Genomic DNA, 26,939 nt, shown 5'->3' on the forward strand with positions numbered 1-26,939 from the left:
GAGAGAGACAAGCAAGACAACTTATTGGAGGGCACCTATCCCAGGAAGAGTGTGGTAGCAGGATGCAGGAGTAGACAGAGCACAGGAACAAGGAAGGGGCGGGGGCTGGGGGAGCAAGGGCACTGGGGGTACCCTTCCTTGCCTGATCCCCCTCGACCAATGCCAAGACTGCAGAATTTTGTGCATGGCCCCGTCAGATGGACTCTTGAGGTGACTTCAGGCATATTAATACCCCCATCCGAAACCTGATCCACCATTTCTGCAGACTCCGAGCTTAGTCAGAAACCTTTTCCTCCTGGGACCCAGAGAGGGCTGCAGAGGATGGTGATGCAGTGTCGGCTTTCCTGGGGGATGGGAATCCCCCACCCCCAAGCCTGTCTGTTGACCTTGTGCCTGCCATCAGGTCTCAACAGTTCTGGTATCCACTTTCCTGCTGTGGTGCCAAGGCTTGAGCCACAGGTGGGTGGGGTGCCTTAGACATCCTCAGACCCATGCACACGCCCCAGCTTTTCTACCACTGTCCCAGTACACCCCAAACCCATGGATCTGCCTATTCCATCTTCTATGGGACGTCAGGGGGTTGCAAGAAATGGCTGGTTAGGAAAGGGCTACAAAAAAAGTTACAACTGTTGTGTTTGCGTAAAACACTGTTTTCCAGCTGCTAATACATGTCCATGTCAGCAAAATAGCTATTTGTCCTTTGGAGGTTTTGGTTTCATCGCTGGAGTGTAGAAGGGGCATCTCTGTCTTTTATGGGCAGCAAAGCAAGGGCTATGGATAGGGTGGTTAATACGCCTTAAGAACACATCCTCACTCAGATCAGCAGGATGTTCCCTGAAGTGTTTGCTTAGCATTTCACAAGGTTTCTAGGGCTCTGGGAGACTTTGCTTTGGGGGCTGTCCAAGTGGGATGTGTCTAGGATCTGGCCAGGTTCTATGGGCTATTCACTCAGGGTTCTAGTTCTTCAACCAGCATTTTGCCTCTTAGAGCACCTATGACAGAACTCCAAAGGTCCTAGTCCCTGGACTTGAAGATCCAGGTGTAGGGCCAGCACTGAGCTACCAGGTTGGGAAGACCAGTACACTGGACGTGTTGGGCTGCTGTCTGTAGCCTCTACTGTCCCTGATGAATCTTGGTGATCATTATTCATTGTCTGGGTCACAAAGGAGTGTGGCACATGGGACCTGGCTGACCTTGCATTTTTCCAGCTTCTTGGGGGACTTCTGTAGCAAGACTCAACTGCAATTCCTTCAGGAAGTCTTTGCTCCTCAGTTTACCACTGTCCTGAGGGTGGGGCATTTTGGTGGTGATCTTGGCTTGCCTTTTGGCCTCTGAGCCGATCCTGTCAATGGGGTTGAGGACATGAAGAGTTTTGTTTTGTTTCTTAGAGCTGAGGCCAACTATGCGAGAATGAATGCAGCATGAGCTCCCCAGCTGGTGTAGCAGCCCTTAGACTGGAAGAGCACGAGAATGATTGGCATGAGGGAGGTATCCTTTCTGGAACAGTGCCAGGTGCCTCCTGCCATCCTGAAGTCCGAGGGCACCACAGTGTGTTGAACTCTTTCAGGGTCTACCTGGGTGTGTCTGTGTGGTTGTGGACAGGGTCCAGGGGCGCTTCAGCTGTGAGAACCTGGCCAGCACAGGACTGGGTGAGGAGAGGAAGGTTGAAGTGGAGAGGGAGCCAGAGTGGACAGAGCTTACATGTCTCCTATTCCTCTTATTTGGCCTGTGCATGGAGTAAAAACAGAGGTATGGGTTGCCACAGAACCTACTTGGCTTCCGAGTGAGTGTTCATTTGGAGAAACAAGACAGATTAAAGGTAAAAAGCCCACCTCTGTGATCCAGAGTTTGTACTTCATTGTCCTGTTTCCTTTCTTGGCCTTCCTTACAGCTCTGCTCTACAAGCCTATTGACCGAGTCACTCGGAGTACCCTGGTCCTACACGTGAGTGTGGAGTCCCATAGTGGCCAGGGGTGGGGTGGGAATTTTATGTGAAGGCATTGGAGTCACAGGGGCAGAGGGTCCCTGGGCCCTGATTGTGCCTGCCTAGCCTATGGTAACCATGCCAACAGGGCCAGGTCCTAAATATAGCTTGGCTAGTGAGCTTGATATTTGGCCAAATGCTCCCTAGGAGGCAGACACTTGCTGCTGCTTCATCCCCTGCCTTGTGGTCTCTAGGGTCCTGGGAGCAGCTGTGCAGTGGGCAGATGAGCATTCCCCAGCTGCTTGGTGAGATAAGGCTTGACCCACCTGCTACCCCTAGGGAAAAGAGTCATGACCATAGCAGAAATCAAAGGGGCATTGCCTTCACTACTGCCGCTCTGACCCTGGTTTTTCAGTTCCGATTTCCCAGGCATAGCTGTGTTAGAGTGTGGTTAGTATCCCCTTAGACTTCTTTTGAATTCTAAGAATTCTTTGGAGGATTGCATGCTCCCCACTGTCTTCTCATTTAACTTGAACCACTCCTCTCAACTCATCCACCCACATCCTTTCCCAGGATCTGTTGAAGCACACACCTGTGGACCATCCAGACTACCCACTGCTTCAGGATGCCCTCCGAATCTCCCAGAATTTCCTGTCTAGCATTAATGAGGACATTGATCCCCGCCGGACTGCAGTCACAACCCCCAAGGGGGAGGTGAGTTCTGGGCTCTCACAATTTCACACCTAGACTGAGGAGTAGACAGTTAACCAGGTCCCTTGTCCCTGATGTCCTTGGTGCCGGGGCCATCACGTTGAGTGTCCTGTGTGCCAGCATCTGAAGGGAATCCTGCAGCCCTTGGCCATATCTACAGCATGCCGGGTCCTATTGAAGAAGTTTAAGGCTGTTGTCTCATTGGTCCCTATTGAGTCTGACCAATCTCTGAGGCTGGCACAGAGATCCTCAAACAGAAGGGTCGGAATAAGATGTTTACTGGGCTATAAAACCCGACACATTGCCCCCACCAGAAGCTGGGCCTCTGGTTACCTCATTCTTGACACACCTTGTTCCCATTGGGATGATGCTCTCAGGGAGCCCCTGAGAGAAGCCAGAGCAAGACAATGGGCCTAACAACAGAAAACACTGGTCCTGGAGATGGTATAGGCCACCCAGCTGCTGTAACGTCCTTGAAAACACCTAGATGTGACCTTTCAGCTCCCCTGGGGTGGTGTGGGAAGCTTCCTGATGGGGACAAGTAGGGAAGCAGTGTGAAGAATTGGGGAGACTGTGACCCTCGGGGGTCCCCGGTCTGGCCTAGATTCAGTGCCTTCTGTCTAATCGAGATAATTAAGGAGCATTTGGGAGGAAAGGCTGACTGGGTTTATGTTCCTGTGTTACATTATGGGCCGCCCATGTCTGCTGGGAAGGGAAGTAATGAGGGACAGGGTCTGGAGCATGACTAATGGGGCATGGAGCTGTCTGTGCGCAGTTCCCAGGCCTGGTTTGCAGCACCTCAGAAAATGGCCCCAGTTTGTCTTTCTCTGGGGATATCTGAGAACAATCTCTAGAAGGCATAGAGCACTATCAGTCTCAGGCTGTCTTAATCATATCCTCTCAGCAGGCTCTCCCACAGACAAAATAGAGTATGTAGGTCACACAGTATATAGTGCACACAGAGAAGGCGGGAATAAATGATGACGGCTCCCGAGAAGCCCGCCAGCTCTGAGGGCGCAGGGAGGAAACAGTACATGTCTCACTCACGTGCAGCGAAATGCTTCTGACTGGCCTGATCACTGCAGTCCCCACCCCCACCCCCTTGGGGAATCCCAGGGTCTGTCATCCATACGTTGAAGAATCTGCTGAGAAGTAGCACAGACGAATCTGAGTGGGTTGGCTGGGCAAGATGAGCTGAAACTGGATCAAACTCTCCATTGGGAGGAAACTGTGAGGCTGGAGGCGTTCATGGCCAAGGATGGAGAAACCAAGTCATTACGGAGAGTTTTTATCCAGGGGAAGCTGGGAGAGGGTGCGGTTATGGAGTTACATTAAACGCATACTGTGTGCCCCTGCGCCGTGCTGTTCCACGGCAAACGCCGCTTCACCAGGCATATGCTACCCTCTTAGCTGTACAGACAGTAGATCTGAGATTAGAGGGGAGCACAGCTGAGAAGGGCAGGGTCTGTGCTTTGAGCAGGTGGGGGTGTCCTGTCTCCCTCAGACTCGGCAGCTGGTGAAGGACGGCTTCCTGGTAGAGATGTCTGAGAGCTCCCGGAAGCTGCGGCACGTCTTTCTCTTCACGGATGTCCTACTGTGTGCCAAGCTGAAGAAGACCTCTGCAGGGTAAGACTGTGGGGGGTGGGGGCACAGTCGGGGACAACTGGAGTGCCCCACATGGAATCCTCAGCAGCTTGCGCTGTCTGTCAGGCATGTTAGCCAGCCAGGAGTGGTGGCTCCTGTCTGTAGGAAGGCTAACACAGAAAGATCACAATAAGTTGAAGGCTTCCAGGGCAATTCAGTTTTACTCTGTAGTCTCTTCTAACAAGAAATCCTGTTGTTTTATTATAAAGGTAATATATTACAGGAGAAAATAACCTACTTGAATATAAGCGTTAAGTCTTCTGTGACTATATTTCTTTCCTGTTTTTTTTTTTTTAATGGTTTTGTGCTTTTTCTCATAGTCGTGCTAACAGAATGCCCAATTTGGGGATCTGCTTTTTAATTTTTTGGTATTTTCAAGACAGTATCTCAGAGCTCACTATGTAGCTCTGACTGTCCTGGAACTCAATATGTAGGCCTTGAACTCATAGAGAGCTGCTGCCTCTGCCTCCTGAGTACTTAGATTACAGGTGTGTGCCACTTCATCTAGCTTGGCCTCTGCCTTTTCTATCCCTTGCCATAAAAGCATTTTTCTTACTGCTGCTGGATGTCACAACCACTGCTTTACTTTTCTGCGTGATATTAAGTGGCTGCTCCATAATTTACTCAAGAATTTGACAAAGTTTTGTTTTTGTTTTTCGAGGCAGGGTTTCTCTGTATAGCCCTGGCTGTCCTGGAACTCATTCTGTAGACCAGGCTGGCCTCGAACTCAGAGATCCGCCTGCCTCTGCCTCCTGAGTGCTAGGATTAAAGGCGTGTGCTACCATTCCTGGCTTGACAAAGTTTGTGCTAACTACAATTCTGTGACTATTCGTTACATCTGCTGCCATTTATTGAGGGTTTCGGCCATTCCAGGTGCTGTGACAAATGCCTCAGATACATTGTTTCTAATCTTCTATCATCTTCACAAAGTGGTTACTATTTCCTCTCTCACAATCAGAAGTCATAGAGAAGGCAAATAAGTTGCCTAAGGTCATACAGCTAGAAATGGAGGAGATGGAATTTGAACCCTACTCTAACTTGGAAGCTCTTTTTCAACTCCTGTTCGGTAGTGTGGATACACTCTGTGCATGACCAGAAAAAGTTGCTCCATTTTTATACACATACTTTTCCATCTGCATTTATAACCTATTATGTGCTAAGCATGTTGCCTCACACTATAGAGGAAGATCTGTGTGCTTATTGAAACATAAGGGACTAGAATTGGGAACAAATCTAATTCTCAGAGGAAGTCAAAGCAGGGAGGAGGTTATTATGGTTGAGGACATGACTCCTAAGTAGACCGCAGAGAAGCTGATAGTAAGCAGTGTACTGGGTTTATGCTCCTGTCTTATGTTTATGAGCCCAGTGTCTGTGGGAAGGGAGCGGGGAAGGGACAGGGTCTGCAGCATGACTCACAGGACATGGAGCTCCCTCCATCTTCAGTCCCTCTCCCGCAGCAGATATTAATAATCAACCATAGCACCCTTTCCCACTAGGTTTAGGTTTAGCTAACTTTTTTGCTTGGCCAATTGACTGAGTGACTATAGCCTTGCCTGACCTGTCATGGTCTATGTAGACCAGGCTGGCCTTGAATTTATGGAGATCCGCTTGCCTCTGCCTCTGAGTGCTGGGGTTAAAGTCATGTGCCACCAAGTCATTTTGTAACCCTCAACTCAGGGCTCTGTATGATCCCTGTGGATCAGAACTGGCATTCAGAATAGCATCTGTAGCCCATCCCTCCTGTAAAGGACAATGAATGTGAGCTTCAGGACAAACAGACTGAGGAGCTGGCTGGGTGTGCAGCTCGTGATAGGAAAGCATGAGCCCCGCCCGCACGGCTTCTTTCTTCTCGATACACAGTGATTTAGGTATTTAGAAGCATCAGTTCTACTGGATGAAAGACTATCAAGGTGAAGAACAGGCCTCACGGCTGGCTCACCCAGACATGGTTCTCAATGCTCCCGCGCCCGCGCGCGTGTGTGTGTGTGTGTGTGTGTGTGTGTGTGTGTGTGTGTGTGATTGAAGTCCTCAAGGGCAGGGAGTGTTTCTGCCTCCCATGAGTCTCAGCAGATCCCTTTGTGGGTAGATTTTTGCTCTGGGTGAGCAGTTTGCATTGAAGAGGCTGCTTTGCTTAGCTCATGTCTCCTGCTTGCTTACAGAAAGCATCAGCAGTATGACTGTAAGTGGTACATCCCTCTGGCTGACTTAGTGTTCCCATCCCCTGAGGAGTCAGAGGCCAGTCCCCAGGTCCACCCCTTCCCAGACCACGAGCTAGAGGACATGAAAATGAAGATCTCTGCCCTCAAGAGTGAGATTCAGAAGGAGGTAAGTGCATGGCCTGGGTGTTCTGGGGAGGTGGGGGTGGGCGGGCTGCAAGCTAGAGGCTGTGATAAAGGGGAAGCAGGGTTCAAGAATGGGAGCCGCTGCCTGTGTGTGTCAGTGCTGAAGGGAGGCCAAGGACCGCTGCTTAGAACCGAGTGGGTTTAATTATGGAAGGTTTCCTCAGTACCTGTGTTTGTTGAACATGTAGAAAAGGAGAGAAAGAAGAGGGATGAGAGGCTTTCTTGGGAAAAAAAAATCTTGAAGAGCACAGGAGGCCCCGTGAGAAGCTGACACCTCTGAAAGGCAAATAAATAGGGAGAGGGAACCCGGGCACCACAGTTGGCATTGCTCCTCTGTTAGGACTGAAGTGCATGCCAAGAAAGAAAGCAGAGATTCCTGGGCTGGAGAGATGGCTCAACATTCAAGAGCTTTGGTTGCTCTTCCAGAGGACCTCGGTTCAATTCCCAGCCCCCATATGGCAGCTCACAACTGTCTGTAACTCCAGTTCCAGGGCCTCTGATACCTTCACAGACATACATGCAGGCAAAACACTGATGCACGTAAAATAAAAAATAAGTAAATCTTAAAACAAAAAAAAAGACCCTGAGATTCTTGCTACACATAGACTAATGTTTAAAACCATGATAAAGCCTGTGGGTCATATTCACAGACACACTGTAGAAAAGTTGTACAAAATAACTAGAAGGTTAAGGGTATCAAAATAAAACTGGAAACTGTTTAGAAGTGCATAAAAAATTAAATTATGGGCTGGAGAAATGGCAGTTAAGATTCTAGAGGTCCTGAGTTCAATTCCCAGCAACCACATGGTGGCTCACAGCCATCTATAATGAGATCTGGTGTCCTCTTCTGGCCTGCAGGCATACATGAAGGTAGAACCCTGTATACATAATAAATAAATCTTTTTTTAAAAAAATTAAATTATTGCAGATCAAAAACAGTGGAATGAGACCAAAGCAATGTTTTAGAGAAAAATGCATAGCCTTACATTTGTGGGGAGGTGAGGTGTCTCAGTAGGTAAAAGCACTTGCCCAAGCCTGAATACCAGAGTTCAGTCCCCAGAACCCACACGATGGAAGGGAAAGAGTGGACTCCTTCAAGTTTACCCTCTGAGCCATCTTGCTGGCCACACTAATAATTTTTAATCCAGATGGCAGTGGTGCGCGCCTTTAATCCCAAAACTTGGGAGGCAGACAGATCTCTGAGTTTGAGGCCAGCCTGGTCTATAGAGTCAGTTCTAGATCATCCAGGACTGTTACACAGAGAAATCCTGTCTCAAAAGTCAAAAGTAAGTAAATAAATAAAATATAACAGCAATTTTTAAAACTCATTTTTCTAGTTGCCAATGTAATAAGTGCCCACAGTACTAATAGGTAGAGTAAAATTGATTCTCACTCCCCTTACATTGTTAACAACATGAAGTGTAGGGGGGAGGCGTCCACAAGGTCAACACGTGTCCTGTTCTGGCAGTTTCTAAGCTCCTCACAGAATTACACCTGGAACTCCAGACTGTCAGATTCCCTTTAGCAGCTACAGTGTATTCCGTCTCCACTGTCAGACATGTATTTGTGCACTTGGATGGTTCCTGATTCCTTCCCCGTAGGAGGCGGGTCTACAGTGCACATCACTGCCCTGTGTCTAGAGTCTCTGCAGGTGACATGGCTGGGCAGATGCATGTATGCATTTGGCAGAGCCACCTCTGAGAAAGTTGGCTACTTTCTTCCTACAGGATGTGAGAGCCACTGCCACAGGGCCGGCTGTGGGGTTTGTCAGAGTTTTGCCAGACTATTATGTTAAGGGCTGGGGGGATGGCTCAGTGGTTTAAGTGCTTGCTATGCAAGCAAGAAAACCAGAGTTCAGGTGAATAGAACCCATTTACAGACTGGCTGAGTAGAGTGGCCCTTCTGTAATTCCAGCTCTTGGAATTACCAAGAACTAGCTGGCTTGAGACCGACTTGAGGCCGACACATGCATGTGAGCACACGTGATCACACACATGCACATCATACACATCCACGAAGGAAAAAGGAAGAGGTTAATCCAAACTAAAGAGCTTGGGGATTTCAGTGACCCTGAGATTCTAAGCACAGGAAACTTCCTTGATGAAATAGAAAGTTGGAAAATTGGAGCAAACTTGTTAGCGAGCAGGGCAAGCTTTGGCAGCTTGTGGGACCACAGACCAGGCTTAGAGGCCCTGCAGTCAGGCCAGCAGCTGGGATTCAGTGCTGAAAGGTGTCTGAGGGCTTTCTAATAGAGGCCATTGAGTCACGGGGTAGAGTGTGGGAGGTCTCTTACAGAATCTGTGAGAAGAGCCCTTACTTTGGGGGCTCTGGCTTTGGGGTAGTCTAGTTGTCTGGCCTGCCAGTGGATGTTCTGTAAATGGGCTTGGGACTGGGGCCACATTGTGTTAGCTGCATGTAATTGATAAACTCACAGAAGGGTTAGTTAGGAATTATCTGGCTCCATACCTGGGCTCTAGATATCAAAACCTCATGAAATATAGCAAATAAACCCAATGAACACACAGGAGAATGTTGTGTTTAGCACAGCTGAGTGAGACGTGAAGTCTTTGTATGAGGGAGAACACCCATGTCTTGTCTCCCGCAGAAAGCCAACAAGGGACAGAGCCGAGCCATTGAGCGCCTAAAAAAGAAGATGTTTGAGAATGAGTTCTTGCTGCTGCTCAATTCCCCCACAATCCCGTTCCGGATACACAATCGGAATGGAAAGGTCAGGAGGAGAAGGGTGGAGGGTTACCTGTTTCAGGGCTGCCCACTCTCCGAGGCTTCTGGCACTGGCCCATGGGAATCAGGGTCAGACGCTGGGACCCCCATATCCCAAGAAAGCTGCCACAGCTCTAGCCCCTAGACACGCTCTCGGTGCTAACAGGAACCTACTGCCCTCTGCTGGCCACCATTGGCACTGCCGCTGCCACTCTTGCCACTTACTGGCTTCCTACAAGGACAGCCCCACCTTCGCTGCCTCCTTTAGCCTCTGAGGGGCCTGAGTGAGAAGAGGCTTTGATGGGAAGCCTAGAAGTTGGGGGTTCACTTTGTCCAGCTGTGGTCACTGTGCTGAACTCTTGTCTCTCCCTCCAGAGTTACCTGTTTCTTCTGTCCTCTGACTACGAGAGGTCGGAGTGGAGAGAGGCCATCCAGAAGCTACAGAAGAAGGGTAAAGTCCCATCCAGTCCCACACTGTTCTGAAGGCATTCTTGGCGGCAGAAGGCCTGTGTCTTTCCCATCTTAACATGTCCAGTGTCTCTTCAGCCCTCATAGTTACCTCTTAAGATGCCAGGAGGTAGCATTCTTGGGATGTTACTCTCAGTTTAGGCCTGATTAAGGCACACAGAGAATTCCTAACAGGCTACGCAGGGCTCTGGGTGGGTGTCCTCCCCTCCTCTTGCTTCCCACTCACGCACATGAGCTCCTTTCCTTACTGCTGCCTCTCACGGCACCCACAGCTGTGCTCATGTGCATACCTGCAGGACTTCCCCTCTGCACAGAGAAGCAGCTCCCACACCAGAAACTCAGCTGATTTCCTGAAGCATCTTCAAGGAAGAGCAGCAGGTCCTGTGGACCTGTAGTGAAGCTCTGTCCCCTCTTGGCTCCTCCCACAGATCTCCAGGCCTTTGTCCTGAGTTCTGTGGAGCTCCAGGTGCTCACGGGATCCTGCTTCAAGCTTAGGACTGTGCACAACATCCCTGTTACCAGCAATAAAGATGGTAAGACTTGGAACTCCAGGCTGCCCAGCCAGCAAGTCCAGGCCACTGGAGCCTTGCTAAGGGTCTTCTACAAGGACGAAGGAGGATGGACGTGGCTGCTAATGGCTGATCTCTGCCCAGTGTGGCTGGTACACAGGGATTTAAAATGGGATGTACTCTCTCAAGGGCTCAGGTGTTCTTGGCCCCATCTAGTCTGAGAGAAAAATCTGCACCGTGGAGCACTGGGGTGGTGTTGAGTTCCTGAGGAAGTCTCCCAATCAGCAAAAGGCTACAGGATGGGGCAGGGAGTCAGGGGACAAGACAGTAGACAGACTGGAGAAGGACATGAGAAATCAGGACAGGTGTTTTTGGAGGTAGATTTGGAAGGCCTTGAGTACCAAGCAAGGGAGTTTGGGGGTGGTGCTGTAATTCTAGGAGCCTACAGGAGGATTCTAAGCAGGGAGAGCTGTGATGAGACTGGAAACTGGCCCAAAGCACTCTCTGCTGGGAGGGTGTCTGTTTTTCCCAGTGCTGGGATTTCAGGCTCACCTGAGGACCTTTGTGTCCCAGAAAAGGCCCAAAACTTCCTCTGAGCCTTTTCTTTTTCATTAGAACAAAGTGACTCAAATCGGTTCATTTCCATTTTTAAAGATTAGGGCAGAGGAGGGCAGCCCTGGGATAAGCTACATTCTGAGGGAGGGAAGGTACTAAATGACTGGCCTAAGATTTGTTCTAGTTCCCAATCTGAACAGAGAGGAGAAGGGCTCCTCTCTTCCTAGGTCACACTGTGGGGAAACAGTGGGCTTTGACCTTGTTTCCCAGATGGCCACAAGGTGGCGCTGTGGACCAAGGCCCCTTGTCGGCCTTCCTTCTGACACCGCCATCCTCCAGTCTTTGCTCTCTTGCAGATGACGAGTCTCCAGGATTGTATGGCTTCCTTCATGTCATCGTCCACTCCGCCAAGGGGTTTAAACAATCAGCCAGTAAGTGCCCCCTCGACCCTAGAAAGAAGATGAGTGGCCCCTGTCCATTTTTCATAGCAAGTCCCTATGGTCCCACTATGTAAAGCTCCCCCCCCTCAGCTGCTCAACTCTGATCTCCCCAAGCTGGGGCCCTGCTAATATGCCTGGAGTTGTAGGACTTTCCCTCGAAGTCTAAAGCTAGCTCCTCTTGTCGGCGAAGCCACCTTTGCCCTTTGTCTCCAAGATCTGCTCTCCATCAGGACTTTCCTCTAGAGCTACAGACACCCAGACCAAACCCATGTCTTGTGACTGCAAACTCTGACTCTGGGCTCTTTCTTAACCTTCCTGAGCTTCAGTGTACTTCTCCATAAAAGGCAGTCTCAGGCCTGGAGAGATGGCTCAGTGATTAAGAGCACTTGTTGCTCCTGCGGAAGACCCGGGTTCAGTTCCCAGCATCCACATGGGGGGGGGGTCACCACCATCTGTAACTCCAGTGTCGGGGATCTGACACCACCTTCTGGCCTCCACAAGCACCAGGTACATGTGTGGTACATAGACATACGTGCAGGCAAAACACTCATATAGATAAAATAAATCGAAAACATAATATTTCTTCTAAATTTCCTTTGAGACCATCTTTATGTAACTCTGATTGACCTAAAACTCGCTCTGTAGACCAGGCTGGCCTCAAACTCACAGAGCTCCAACTACCTCTGCCTCCTGAGTGCTGGGATTAAAGGAATATTCTACCATGTCCTCAAACACAAAAATTAAGGCGATTACATTTGTTTTTATTGGCCTAACTATTATTGTATGTGTATGCAGTGTTTGGGGCGTCTGGAGATGGAGCCTCATTTCCTGCACATACTGGGCAAATGTTTGGCCCTTATTCTTATCTTGAACATTTTTTTCTTTAGACAAGGTCTCACTATGTAGCTCTGGCTGGCCTGGAACTTGCTAGTAGACCAGGCTGGCCTCAAACTCACAGAGATCCGCCTACCTCTGCCTCCTGAGTGCTGGGATTAAAGGCGTACACCACTACACCTATCTTCAACTAAACTTCTCATGCTTCTTCTGTCCGGTCAGTTTATAGTTCCTGTTTGCTGGATGAGGAACTGTGGGTCACAGGAATGTGAAATGACCTGATATAGCACACAGGCTCAGAAATTCAGGGCTCCTGGCTCCTGCTTCTTCATAACAAGTTCATGCTATTGGCCCATAAACAGCCATTCATTCAATCAGCATGGCTGGGAAACCTCCATGCTACTAGGGTGAACAGGCCTCCCCTTTGTGTCCCCAGCAGGGTGAAGTGAGTCTTGGCACCTGCCTTGGTGTTGTGTTCCTTATAATCTCCCTCTCCTGCTGTGAGTACTTCAAAGAAAGGGACACTGAATTTACAGAACACATACGGCATACCCAGAGAAAAGCAAGAGAGTGGCCAGGACCTTGGTGTGTTCAAGGCCTTTGTAGGCTAATTTCCTGCCCTGGTCTCCTGGCATCTCCCTGTGGTCACTAATACAATTTCTCTTTTGTACATGGGAAGCTGAAGCCCCAAGGACTGCCCAGGTTGCGTAGTCCATAGAGATGCTGTAGGATCGATCCATGTACCCTGGATACCAAAGCTCTGGCCCTGCCCTTTAGAACCTGTACCTGTCCCCCTTCCTTCCTGGCTGTTCGGAACTCACTTGGTATATCTCTCCTTCCCCTACAGATCTGTACTGTACTCTGGAGGTGGATTCCTTTGGCTACTTTGTCAGCAAAGCCAAAACCAGGGTGTTTCGGGACACGACAGAGCCCAAGTGGGATGAGGTGAGTAGAGGAGGCTCGTGTCCCAGCTCTCTGCTGGGGGTGGCTGAACCACTGGCTGGACCAGCTGTGTGCCCCTTACTTCCCACTAGTCATCTGTCTAGACCATTGTTTAGGACAGTGGGTCCTGGGGGTTTTAGCTAAGGCTTCCATACCCTACTCTGCCCATCACATAGAGGTCTCTAGGTCCTCTAGAAAGTACCAGTGCCCCTCTGTGTCTTGGGATGTGGCCCTCCAGGGTCCTGTTCACCTTAGCCTTGCAAAGCCAAGGCCCATACACGCTGGGAAGCCAGGAAGCTACAAGTCTTTCAGAGTCTCAAGGCCCTTTGTTCCTTCCATCTGTCACCAGGAGTTTGAGATTGAGCTGGAGGGGTCCCAGTCCCTGAGGATCCTGTGCTATGAGAAGTGCTATGACAAGACCAAGGTCAACAAAGACAACAACGAGATTGTGGACAAGATCATGGGCAAGGGGCAGATCCAGGTAAGAAGCCAGGGTGAGACCTGGAGAGCTGTGGGCCAGGGTTGTACAGTGGAGGAGTCCTTCTCGTCCATCAGAGTTGAGACACATTCCCCAAAGTTGGCTCCTTGGTGTGTCCCAGCTGCCCATAGATACTGGACCCTAGGCCACTCTACCTGGCCCAGGTAGACCACTGTGTTTCTACAAGATAGACAGATAAAAAGGGGGGTTTGTTCTCAAGGTTGCTTTCAGGCTCTTGGTGGCTTTTTGTGCCACACTGTGTGGGCAAGCGTCCCGACGACGTTGTAAGCAAGAAAAGAGATGGCTGTTTGTAATGAGCCGTGTTTGCTGTGGGCGTGAGACAGGAGAGAGTCCCGTGTCCTCCACTGTGGCTCTTCTATCAAATGGCTGCCTTGTCCAACCTATGTTGGGAGGCGCTGTCGGGGGGGGGAGGGGCTTGGAATATCAGTAGAGTCGGATCCTCAGGGTGAGTGCATGTGGTTCAGTTGTGTTTCTTGGTGCTCTGAAGATGGAAATCAGTAAAAGGTTCTTGTGTGTATTTTCATCTCTGGAACATTGTGCCAGTTTTGAAGATGGCTGCTGTCTACTTAGGGATAACATTTAATGTGGAGCCATTCACACTGTGGCCTCATGTTTAAGACACAGTGGTTGTAGATTCTGCGGCCATGAAATCAAGGGAGGTAATGGCAAGGCTGGGCTACAGGCATGGGTGCTCCAGGTCTCTTAACCCTTGACCCCAGCAGGCACACTGAGTTAGTTTTGATCGGGGAACTTCACATTTTTTTTAAATGTTTGTTTTTATTTTATGTTTATTTATATTTTGTCTGCATGATGTGTGCTCATCATGTATGTGCCCGGTGCCCACAGAACCGAAGGAGGGTGTTGGATCCCTGAAGTTAAGGACGGTTGTGAGCTGCCATGTGGGGTGCTGGGAACTGAGCCTGGGTCCTCTAAGTGGTCTTAACCACTGAGTCATCTCTCTAGGCCTTTTTTTTTTTAGGAAATGATTGTTCTCTGGTACATGTTGAAGCTGAGGTTTTATACCTGGATTTTGATTGGGTGTCATTGGGAACTGTGGGTGTCCCCATCCCCCACCTGTATTGCTCTTGCATTTTGTCTCTGAGGAGAGGGGTGGTGCCCTCCAGTAGAGGCCCAGCCATCTGCCTCATGTTCCTAAGCACGGATTTCCTGACGCTGAGGGGCCTGTACCCTGTTCCTTGGTGCTGTCTCCAGGGAGACAGTGCTGCTAGGCAACCATGTGCCAGCCCTTCATTGTTTTAGAAATGGGGATGACAGAAAGCTCTTTAAATTCAATCCCTGTCACATGTCCTCTTAAGTAGCAGGAATCCCATCTCTGCTCCCTTGGGCAAGGCCCAAGGAATAGGCAGGGAATGGGTTCCAGGCTGGCCTGGCCAGCCTTAGGAGACAGGCAGCCAAGAGCTATGAGAAGCTGCCATGCTGCCTGGGCCACTGACGGCTGTGAAAAGAAAGGGTGGCAGGAGAAGCCAGCTCAGGGAGCATCATGACCCACGGCCTCTCTACAATCCAGATATCAGAGCCAGGAGTCTCCCACTGGATGGCATCCCTGCTGCTCTGCCCTCACTGTGCTCCTCAGGTCCAGAGGAAACGCCATAAATCATTGACTCTTGCACACAGGAGCAGATGGAGGTAGTGGGGGAAGGGGGCTGCCAGGTTGTGTTTGGCAAAGCAGAGAGCACATTCTGCTAAGGGAAATGTTTCTGTGTTTAAGCTTCGAGGAATGTTAAATGCCTGGGAGTTGATATTAAAAGAAACACAAACGTCCCTGCTGCCAGCTGACCAGGCCAGTGAGTGGGCAGCGGCTCAAAGCCCAAAGCCTCCAGAGGCCTTTGAAGTTCTCTAGCTCTCAGCCTCCCGAGCACAGCCCTGAGCTCTGAGCCGTGGAGCCACCTCACCAGTCTCCCGTGCTCTGGGGAGGGCGTGCTGTGGCTTATACCTCAGAGCCGCTCAGGAGAGCCAGGCTGGATGGATAGTCTGCACTGAGCAGTCCCACATAGCCAGGCCCCACCGAGCTGTAGAGCAACCTGTCCCCATAGCTGCCTCATGTCTAAGGAAGGTAACCCACCTAGCTCCTTTCAGTAGACCCCGGCCGGGGGCAGAACCAGAGGTGGTGTTAATGTGGAGCTAGGGCCCAAGGATGCTCAATGGGAAGGTGGAGAAAAAAACCCGCTTTTGTGCCCCTTTCTCCGTAGGTCCTCTCCACACAGCCCAGCCAGGGGCTGAGCGCTAAGCACTTGCTCTTACGACGAGTTGCTCTCTTCTGGCCATGATGGTAGCAGAGCATGGATACTGGGTCAGGTGCAGCATTTAGTACAGACACATGGCAGCACTGGACACTACCAAGTGTTGTCTGATGTGATCCTGCTGCAGCTCTGTCCTACTTCACAGATGAGGACCCTCAGGCCAAGGGGCCTCTGCAGACAGTATGTAGAGAAGGCACATTGTCTGCTTGGTGCTGTGTCTCTGCATCTTAGTCCTTTATCAAGAAGTCTTGCAGCCCAGGTGAAAGGTGTTGGCATGGCTACTGGCCTGGTCAAGGAGTTGGAATGATGGTCTGCTGTCTGGCATGAGAAGAGCCTCAGACTGCCTTTGTTTGGAGTACCGTCACTTCTGGGCTCAGGACATTTCTGCCTAGTACATCTAGAACTTGGCATGGAAAAGCGGCAGTCGTTATAAATTTGGAGGTGGGAGATCACAGTGCCCCTGCAGTGAGCACCACACTACAGGGTGCCCTGTCAGATTGAAGGGCTGGTTTGCCTTTAGATGCCAGGTCAACAGAGAGCAGTACAAGACGCCAACAGGGCACCGAGGAAGAATCCAGCACTGTGAAAGCCCTAGCTATGGCCTTGGGGTCTTCATAGTGCCCTGTGGGCAGGAAGCGTTGTAAAGATGAGGACATCGAGGCGGTGAAGGTGAATAACCTGTCTAAGGTGAAGGCAGGAGAGTCAGTGGTGAGCGTCAGCCTCTGCCACCAGAGCCCACTGCCAGGGTGCTCCTCTGCCCCCACTGCTCTGTGGAAGGAATGGGGTGGAAACTTTACAAGGGGAAAATCATCGTGGGCTGGAGGTGGGCAGGCTTCAAGGAGGATGTGGGACCAGAGGGATCTGAGAGTACCGAATCTTCTAATTCCAAAAACAGGATGTTTGTATTAAAAAAAAAAAATGCAGTCATGGTAAAGAGACTGAACAATCAAGAGCCTTCTCATCTACAGCCCTGGAGCAGACCCTTTATTATGTAATTCTGTGCCTTTTCCTTTTCCCTCCCTTGGATGTGTTCACCTTTAAATAGGCTTAACCATAGAGTGTGTTTTTTATGTTTTTTTATATTTTCATGGCATAGTATCACAAACCCCTGTCTAGGCCTGTCTAGTCTTTAGATATACCCTTTAAAAGCACATCATCAAAAATACTTTTTGTCAGTTTATGTAGAGCCACGGTAATTGCCCTCTTACGGCTTTGTTGCTTTAGCAAGTGGGCAGGTCCTGGATCAGCAGAAGTGAGGCAGGCAAGCATTTGGGGAGGGACTCTCATGGCAAGAGCGGGGCAGGAATGTGCAGGGAGTGGCCCAGGAAATGAAGACTTCCAGCTTGTCCTGAACAGGAGGGGCTGTGACCACAAATGATGAGTGACATGCCTGCTACCACACAGCCTGTCTGAGGGGTTCAGGGACCCCATCGAGAGTTGCCCAAGGTGGTTGGCTACTGGGTGGAAGAGTGTGTAACAGTGCTTGTTCACAGGTAGAATGGTGACTGTGTGCTCGGCATCTGCCCTTTGCCACAGGAGATTCATTGAAACTCCTTACCAGCTTGGTCCATCTCTCTTCAGGCTTAGGGGTCGTCCAGACCCACAGGGTCATTCCTAGTGGATTTTCTGTACAGCCTCCCCACTATCTGTCTCTCTGCTGGCCTCCCCAGCCCAGCCAGGCCAGGGTAACAGCTCCCCTAAAGCATCCCAGGGTTTTCTGCTCTCGGGGGATGCCTCTATGTTTATCCTAGTCTATTTCCAGCTACACCACTCCAGACTCCAGATGTGATCTCCCCAACTGAGACCTGCCCTCTGGCTGATTAGCATATTCCCAGGGTCCAACATGTCATGGCTGGTGGGTCTGAAGGGGAAAGGCAAGCTAGGGGGATTTCTTTGACATTTACGACCAGGCCACTTAAAAGGGATCAGAGCTCTTATAAATAAATGGAGGAAGTCATGAAGGCCGGTCCACTACCTCCAGTGCTCAAACCGGCAAATCTGACAGTATCTAAACATTGGTAATTTTCTTTTCCCTCATACTGGAGTTCGTGTAGCCCAGACTGAGCTCAGATTCTCTGTGTAGCCAAGGCTGGCTTTGGATTTCTAATCTTCTTGCTCTATCTCTGCAGAATTACAGGAATGTTCTGCTGGGGAGAGAGAGGTGGGTAGGAAGGAGTGTGCTCGCCAAAGCACCTCTGCGTAGGTCAGAGGACAACCCATGGGACTCTGTCACACTTTTCCTTGTAGCCGTCACCACCGTGTGGAACTTTTCGCCTTCTCTTACAGCTGTACACCCATGAAGCACTCACTGCCCCTCTCCCCTCCCCCAGCCTCTGACAACCACCATTCTTCCCTCCTCATTTGACCGCTTAGCGGAAGGCCTTCGGGGTCCACGCAGGCTGTTGCCTGTCCCATTCGCTTCCCCTCTCCTTCTTTTGAGGGCTGAGTAATACTTCACTGTTATGATGTACCGCATTTTATAAATGGATCAGTCACTTGTCCATCTGTGGACATTTGCATTTGCTCCACGTTAGACTCGCACAGTTTTAAGTGGAAAAGAAACCAAAGCCTCGTCCTTGTAGGTGGGGATTTCATGGTCTCCTAGCCTCACGTGTGATCGTTGCTTCGCCTGTGAAAAGACAGCAGCGTTTTATGCCCCTAGGAAACGGAAACTAGGAACTTGGTGCAGTTAAGCCACCTCTGACCTTCAGCCCCCTAAGGAGCCCTCTGTCTCCTTCCCTTCCCTTTCCTTCCTCAGCTCTCCTGTCCATTCTCCCCTTGTTATTGAGTGTGGTGTCCACGACCTGGGCTGTGGGTCAGAGAACTAATTCCTGGTTCTTTGGCCTTGTGAGCGTCCGTTTCCTCAGCAGTTAAGTAGGAATTATTCCCATTCTTCACTGCCTTCTTGTAAGATGCAGGGACTGGAGTCTCAGCTGGAGGAGCAGGTCAGAGCTCTGGGTGCACATCCATGCTTTCACTGCTTCGTTCTTGAATTGTCTGCTGGGCACCCTGTACGTGACAAGCACAGATCAGAGGATCCTGTGGGAACAGGACTTCCCGACATAGTAAAGACGCCATGAGAGGATTTTCTCCTTTCAGCCTTCAGCCAGCTTTGCAGGGACCTCGAGGCCAGACAGATCCGAGGCTCTGTGTCCTGCTCCTTCTGGTCATTATTTGGGAGAGCTGGGTGAGTTCTTCCATGTGTCCCAGCCTCGGCTTCTTTGCCTGTAAACAGGGCCATGATGAGACCTGACTGAGAGTTCCTGATGCCCTTGGGATGGGGCCTGAAACATTAACTACTTGGGTGATGACGAGGGCCTTTGCCCTGATCTGGCAAGCTCAGCTGCTCCCACTCCAGGATTCTGAATATATCTTGTCAAGAAGTCACCTCCTGAGGCTGCTACCTGCGAGGTTCCTCTGTGTTTGAGCTGGAGTGGCAGCATCAGGGGCGTTCTCTTCAGGTGATGGGGTTAGACCAGCTGTGGTAGAGGATCTGAGGTAGCCCTGTTTTGTGTAGGGCAGCTGGGCTCTTCTCTCAGGGCAGCTCTCTCTGCTGGCTCAGAGAACAGTCTGAGGAGCCCCGGAACAAGGGGCCTTTGTCAGCTATGGGAGAGCTGCTCTGGTCTCAATTACTCTGCAGAGGGAGAGTTTGAAGGGAGCATGGGTCATGAGCCCGCTGGAGCAGCACTCAAGGGTTCCCCTACTGACGCCTACCCTCTGGCCCCCGAAGGGTCTGTTGTCCCCATCTGACTCTCTCTAATAGCCATGTGGGCCATCTCTTGCCCTGGTAGCCTGGTTCTGGGACACTGCCCAGGTGACCTATCGTCTTTCCCTGAGTAGATGACACAGCTATTAATGAAACTCCTTGACACTTTGTTCTATTTGTCCGCCAGGCTGTGTTTATAAACACAGTGACCACAGCCAGTTCCCTGTTCCCTGGGAGAGGGCATGTTTTAATTGGAAGTCAGGGGGTCGGGGAGGGGAAGCCTCGGCCAGTGGCCCTCTTTCCCTCTTGTCCCTTCACTCTATCTGGTACACATATCACAGCCACCCGTAGCTCCCTGCCCTAGAACATAGGTATAGCTTTTCTGAAAGATAGACTCCCTCCCTGCCTCCTGCCTGTGCCAGATATGAGTGTCCAGGCAGCTTCCAAGCTCTCTTCCTCCCTGTCCCAAGTTCACGTTTTGTGGCCCTGCTGCCAGCTGCTCTCAGTGCTGCCCCAGGTGGGGTGCCTTCCTTTGCCTTCCTGGAGGCAGATGGGAACAGGCTTGGCTTTGCTCCTTGCCTCGTACACCACCCCCTAAAAGGATCTAGGTGACCATTGTCCTGCCAGGAACTCATCTGCTCCAGATGTTGTAGATTCCTTTCCCCTGGCCTGGTGGCCCCACTGTTGCTGTTCAAGGCTGGTCTGGCTGGTGTGCATGGAGAATGGATAGAGGTACATTTGTTGTGGGGGCATGGGCAGACCTGTGAGAGTGCGAGCCTCAGCTGAACTGCTTCCGTTGCCCGGGTGACCCGAAGACAGGAGAGACAGGATGCACTTGACAGAAAAGCTCCCCTCCCCCCTGTTCCTCTCTATCTGGGAATTCCTTCTTGGCATGTAGGCTTGATTCCACTCCTCTAGCCCCATGTCTGAGGGTAGGAGGCACACTAGGAAATGAGGCCAGAAAGGATCTCACTACCTCCTTCCTTCAGGCCCTCGGAACACCCTTGCAAACCATGGGAAGGGTGCTGTCCCCTCAGCTCTGGTTTGGGGGCCCCCAGGCTCAGAAGCAGAAGGCGAGTTTGATGCCAACAACTAGGCATAGATACCTCTCAGGAGCATGTCTCCTCAGACCTGGATGAACACCTGGAGGCTTCCCTTCAGGTGGGGGCTGCTGCTTTGCCCTCCTAGAAATCAAAATATCTGATCTAGTTCCTACTTTAATTTGTTCCAAAGCTTTAAGAAAAGGACTCAGTAGAAAAACTCCAAAGAACTCCAAGTTATGGCTGAAACTGCTTATGTGTGCCCGTACAGGGTACCCGTAGAGTGGATTCTGTCGCCTTCTCCAAGATGCTCTGATGTTCATGGCTCTGAGGAGGGTTATGTGCTTGCTACCTGTGAGATTAGGTATTTGGATTTGTCCACGTACTCCACATGCAGCCTGCTTACACCCTTGAAGGTAATTACTGCTTCCAGGCAGACCCCAGAGTGACTGGAGAATCAAAGATGGCCTAGAAAACACCGATCTGATGAACGGATAAGTGTTAGCTCATCGGAATCCCTACAGAGGTAGGAAGCACCTACAGTTTTCCCAAAGTAGAGCTAAGAATTGAGTTCTGAAGCAAACACTCTATTTGAGAATAAGAGCTCCTAACCTGGGCAGGACGCGGTTGCCTCGACCTTTAATTCCAACACTCAGGAGGTAGATACAAGTAGATCTTTGTGAATTTAAGGCCAACCTGGCTTATGTAGTAAATTCCAGGCCATCCAGAGCTACAAAGTGAGGCCCTGCCATCAAAAAGAAGGGTTAGAAAGGTTCTTAATCTCTGTAACTCCCCATTTCTCCTACCCTGAGGAGAAGAGAGAGCCAGTGGCAGCTGTCAGAGGAGAACTATGACTCTGCTCAAGAGAACTTTAGCTCTGAACCATGGATACTGGGAAGGAGAATCTAGGGCCATGTGGTTCAGCCTGTAGAGCTTGGGAACTTGCAACGGGACTGTGCATGGCCCTGAAATGGGTGAGGGCTAGAGAACAGAGCAGGTGCGTTCCCTGTCCAGTCGCAGCCAGACTCACTGCTCTTGGCATTTTTTTAAATCTAATTTTGAGATGGGAAAATTGGGGCATAAATTTTCATATGAGGTACTAGAAAGAGATGGCTCAGCAGTTAGGAGCTTTTACTACCCTTGCTGAGTACCTGGGTTCAATTCCCAACACCCATGTGTAACTCACAGCTGTCTGTAACTCCAGTTTCAGGATACTGTCTACTGTCGTGTGACCTGAGATGTCACAAAGCACACCTCTAAGGTCCCCTGCTCACTGGCTTTGCCAGGAGGTCTGGTGATACCTTCCAGTGACAAGGAACAGGCAAATGACGCCGGGGGTCTCATCTGTGTGTGCCTCTGGCTGCGTACTGGGTCCCGTCCTGAAGTCAGGGTGGAAGAGATGGGCATGTGGGGTGGTGTTCTTCCCACCGTGCCCTTCAGTGGGTTTAGTTCTAAATGATCAAAATGTTCCCAAAGGATCAAGTGAATTTTCCACCCTTTCCACGGTCAAATGTACCGTGAGAAACACAAGGGATTGCCAGGGACATGCTGTCCATCCAGTCTTTCCACATGAGATAAACTCTTAGGCTATTTCCGCCTCTCTAAGGCACCTACAGCCACTATGAACTCTGGGAACAGAAACCTGGGGTGGTTAGGCCACATCAAGAAAGACTCTATAGGAATCAGTACTTTGGACCATCCATGAACCAGTACAGGCTTCTGAGGAGACAGCAGGAGATCAGATCACCCTGAGTGGGCTTGGTAGTTTTGCATCCTAGCTAGAGTGTATTTTTTAAACTTGGGCCGATCCTGAAACCTGCTTCAAGCCCTTGCCCTAGACATCTGTCTATAGCTACTGATACCTGCTTAGAAATAAAGACTTGGGGTTCCAGAACTTACATTGCTATAACCATATATGGATGTTCATCAGGCAGGGGAAAGGCACTTGAGAAGCTCTGGAGCCTGGGAGGGCAGCAGACTCCCTAAAGAGCCCTGATTGCTTCTATTGAGCAGGGGCATGGGGTACTCACTGGGGAGGCCAGGGTGCCATTAGGCTGAGTTCTGCTTTGAGCTGTAAGAAGGGTCTCTGCCCAGCATGTAGTGAGTATCTGTTCAGTGGCGGATGAATAAGAGTGAAAAGTAGCTTCTTGGCTTAGCACTGCTAATTGACTGCCTGCTGACTTTGAGCTAGGGGCTCCCATTGCTGGGCCTAGCGAAGGTCTGAACATTGCAGATACTAAGGACTTATTGAGCGGGTTATAACCTTAGAAACGGGTCTTGATTTCTCTTCCTGGGGAGACTATCAGTACAAGTGTTTTAGCTAGGGTGGTGTCTTAGGGTTACTATTTCTGTGATGAAACACCATGACTAAAAACAATTTGAGGAGAAAAGGGTTTTTTTGGCTTACACTTCCAAATCACTGTTCATAATTTTTTTATGTTTTTTATTTGTTTGTTTGTTTTGTTTTTCGAGATAGGGTTTATTTATGTGATAGCCCTAGTTGTCCTGGAACTCACTCTGTAGACCAGGCTGGCCTTGAACTCACTAGAGATCTACCTGCCTCTGCTTCCCGAATGCTGGGATTAAAGTCATGTGCCACTATCACCTGGCTTATTTTTTTTCTTCTAAGATTTATTTATTATGTATACAGTGTTCTGCTTGCACACCAGAAGAGGGCACCAGATCTCATTACAGATGGTTATTAGCCACCATTTGGTTACTGGGAATTGAACATAGAACTTCTGGAAGAGCACTCCTTGCTCTTAACCTCTAAGCCATCTCTCCAACTGCCTTTTTTATGTGTTTTTTTGTTTGTTTGTTTGTTTGTTTGTTTTGTTTTGTTTTGTTTTTTGTTTTGTTTTTAAGACTGGGTTTCTCTATGCAACAGCTGTGGCTGTTCTGGAATTCACTTTGTAGACCATGCTAACCTAGAACTCACAGAGCTCCCAAGTGTTGGGATTAAAGGCCTGTCCCACCACCACCTAGCCTCACTATTCATCTTTGAAGAAAGTCAGTACAGGAACTCAAGCAGGACAGAAACCTGGAAGATGGAGCTGATACAGAGGTGATGGAGGAGTGTAGGCAGAGTTTTTCTGTCCTGCCTGTCAGCTCCATCCCACCAGCTGGCTCCTAAATAACCACACAGAGACTTAATATTAATTATAAATGCCCGACTGATAACTTAGGCTTGTTACTAACTGGCTCTTACATCTTAAATTAACCCCTCTTTCTTATCTACGCTCTACCATGTGCTGGTACCATTTTTCAGTACATGTTTAGCTCCTACTTCCTCTGCATCTGGCTGGTGACCTCCCCTTCTTTTTTTCTCTGTCCATAAGTCCCACCTTACCACCTAACCTCTTCCTGCCCAGCCCACTGACATTAGCTCTTCATTAATCCAGTCAGAAGGCACCTTGGCAAAAACACATCTTCACAGTGTACAAAAAGATTATAACATTTTGTCTAATTAAAAAAGGTTTTAACTTTTAGAAAGTAAAACTATATATAACCAAAAACAGTAATCAATAATTATAGCTATAATATCCAGTCCATTCGTATTTGGAAAAAATTAGAGAAAATATTATCTACTTTACCTTTGTGAGTCTAGAGTTTTATACCTAATTTACCTTTTATCATAACTAAGGAAAACTTTAAGTCTAATCATTTAATATGTAACTTCATCAAAGGGCCCCAGAAGGGTGTAATGTTACTTAACAACAGGAACATTTGGCTGCCATGACCGATAATAATTTGCAACCAACTCCCCTAAACAAAGACAAACATCCATTAATCTATCTTTTGGGAATGTAGGCGTTATTTTCTCTTGACTACTTCCTGTTGTCTTGGGGTGCTAGCATCTGAGAAAATATAGGATAATGGTTAAATCTTTGCTGGAGTAGTGTGTGACCCTGGACCATCTCAGCTTGCAACCTGGAAGCTGTCCTGGATGCAGAACTCTGAGAAAACTGCAACAGAGGTATTCTGAGATGTTAGATCACCTACGCTATTTGTTTTTATTGGTGTCTTGTTCCCTTACTCTGAAAACACGTAAACTTTTAAAGGTAACATACATATCTGCATTCATTCAAGTATAGACTATGTGTTTTAACAAGTCAGCCACAGATGATTTTTGTTGTATGTTTGAGCAGGTAAATTATGTTACATGTTTTGTGGGTGGTTTTTTGTTGTTGTTTTTTTGTTTTGTTTTGTTTTTTGTTGTTGTTGTTTTTTTGTTGTTGTTGTTGTTGTTTTGAGACAGGGTTTCTATGTAGGCTTGGCTGTCCTGGAACTCACTCTGTAGACCAGGCTGGCCTCAAACTTACAGTGATTGGCTGCCCCTGTCTCCTGAGTGCTGGGATTAAGGCATGCCACTGCCCTGAAGGATATTTTTTATGTTTATTTCTTTGAGGGTCTTCCCCTATCAAACCTGATCATCTTCAACTTTGAACAAATCTACAGCCTTTTATTTTCTCTGGGAACAAAAGCACAACCTCTTTCCCAAAGCAATATATCTTTTGACTTCCATTTTGAGGTCACGATATTTTTAAAATATGTAGGTTGGTTTAATCCAGCAGTTTTCATAATCCAGTGTCCTTTAGCAGCTATGTCTCAGTCATCAGCAGTCAGAAAATTTAAAGACAGCACAGTACCATACAGGATCCAGACTCCTTGTGTATTTTCTATCTCTATGTGACTTTTTTTAAACTTCTCTCTTTAAAGATTTTATTATTTTTAAACTATTTTTTCTATGACTATCTATATCCTTTCTCTTTTCTCTCCCAAGCCTATGTGCATTTTCAACACACTGTAACCCGTTCAGAGTTTTTAGATCTGTCTTTTACTGCATATCTGTAATCTTTTCTGTTTTCATGAGCAAAACTTAAACCCGCCATGCAGTTTAGCTCGTAGTATGCTGGTGGGGCTCCCACCAGTGGTTCAAGTCCATAGGCAGCGGCTGGAAGACACCTTTCTGTATTGAGGCACTGTGGGACTGAGAAACTCTGTTTGGCTCCATTTTTGTGTTTGGAACCTTTTCTTAAGCTTTCTTAGGCTTTATGTGGATATACATAGGCTCTTATTGGGCACCCTTTGTAAGTGGGGTGTTTTCTGTCTCACCAGTCAATTGTCCCACCAGTAGGCTACCAAATAACAACACTGCGGCTTATTCTTAACTATAAATGCTCAGTTGATAGTTTAGACTTGTTACTAACGAGCTCTTACATCTTAAATTAACCCATGTTTCTTATCTAAGCTCTACCATGTGATGGTACCTTTTTTCAGTATGACATTTTTTTCTCCTGCTTTCTCGGTGTCTGGCTGATGACCCTGCTTCCCCCCATGCTGTCTTTCCCTGTCCGTAAGTCCCACCTAACCTCTTCTTGCCCAGCTATCAAGATAAGAGCACACAGGAGTGTAGGACCTACCTGCAGAGCCATCATGAGGGGCCAGGGCCCTCTCCTGTTCTCTGCTGTTTTCTCCTGTGATGTGCCGTCTCGCCCCCAGCTGGCATGGCCTTTCCATAGGACCTGGTCTCTGGACTTAGTGCTTGTCTTCAGTCCTCCTCTGTTCCCTGAAACCTCAGCCTGCCTTGCCCTCCATCAGTCTGCCTTCCAGCTCCTTCCCGCTTCGTTCCTTTAGGCCCATGCCACATTGTTGTCTTCTCAGACCTAGATGCTCCCTCCCTACTCTCCTCCCCCAGGCTCCTGTGTTCTACCAGAATTCTCAGAGTGGCCTGTTTGGGGGAGCTTCTCCTATCACTTAGGAGCTGGCATTTTGAGGAATCGGGGTTCCAGTCTGGGCTGGGAGAAGATAAAAGTTGTTCTGAGAAAACAGAAGTCACTCTAGAGAGGCAGTCTCCACATTCTAAGGTTCTGAGTAAGAACCTTCCTGCTGTGTTCATAGGCCAAAGGACTTGTGTGAATGCTGTCCCACACATAGCTGTTAGCAAGGTAGTACTGTGGGAGACCTTGTTCCTCTGTGGAGACCCTGTTCCTCTGTGGAGACCCTGTCCCTCTGCGGGAGACCCTGTCCCTCTGTGGGAGACCCTGTTCCTCTGTGGAGACCCTGTCCCTCTGTGGGAGACCCTGTTCCTCTGTGGAGACCCTGTCCCTCTGCAAGAGACCCCGTCCCTCTGTAGAGACCCTGTTCCTCTGTGGAGACACTGTCCCTCTGCGGGAGAGCCTGTCCCTCTGCAAGAGACCCCGTCCCTCTGTGGAGACCCTGTTCCTCTGTGGAGACCCTGTCCCTCTGTGGGGGACCAGCCTGCGCTGTGTTTGGGGATTGGGCATTATCCCTTTTGACCTCTTTTCCCTCTGCAAAGTCACTCTGATCATTTACCCCAGTT

General features: G+C 49.2%; 1 protein-coding gene across 5 annotated transcripts in view; it reads left to right on the forward strand.

The window, feature by feature from the left end:
• Abr (ABR activator of RhoGEF and GTPase) overlaps nt 1-26,939 on the forward strand; it is a 199,698-nt gene that overhangs the window by 150,126 nt on the left and 22,633 nt on the right. For all 5 annotated transcript variants that reach the window (XM_050128662.1, XM_050128663.1, XM_050128664.1 and 2 more), the window contains 10 exons: nt 1,892-1,944; nt 2,498-2,638; nt 4,140-4,261; nt 6,439-6,604; nt 9,227-9,349; nt 9,718-9,793; nt 10,239-10,343; nt 11,231-11,305; nt 12,996-13,093; nt 13,440-13,571. In XM_050128662.1, coding sequence (XP_049984619.1) covers nt 1,892-1,944; nt 2,498-2,638; nt 4,140-4,261; nt 6,439-6,604; nt 9,227-9,349; nt 9,718-9,793; nt 10,239-10,343; nt 11,231-11,305; nt 12,996-13,093; nt 13,440-13,571 — 1,091 coding nt within the window. The remainder of the gene's footprint in view (nt 1-1,891; nt 1,945-2,497; nt 2,639-4,139; nt 4,262-6,438; nt 6,605-9,226; nt 9,350-9,717; nt 9,794-10,238; nt 10,344-11,230; nt 11,306-12,995; nt 13,094-13,439; nt 13,572-26,939) is intronic.

The sequence above is a fragment of the Alexandromys fortis genome, unplaced genomic scaffold, assembly GCF_014885135.2.
Source record: "Alexandromys fortis isolate MF-2015 unplaced genomic scaffold, M_Fortis_MF-2015_v1.1 scaffold_80, whole genome shotgun sequence".
Lineage (NCBI taxonomy): Eukaryota > Metazoa > Chordata > Mammalia > Rodentia > Cricetidae > Alexandromys > Alexandromys fortis.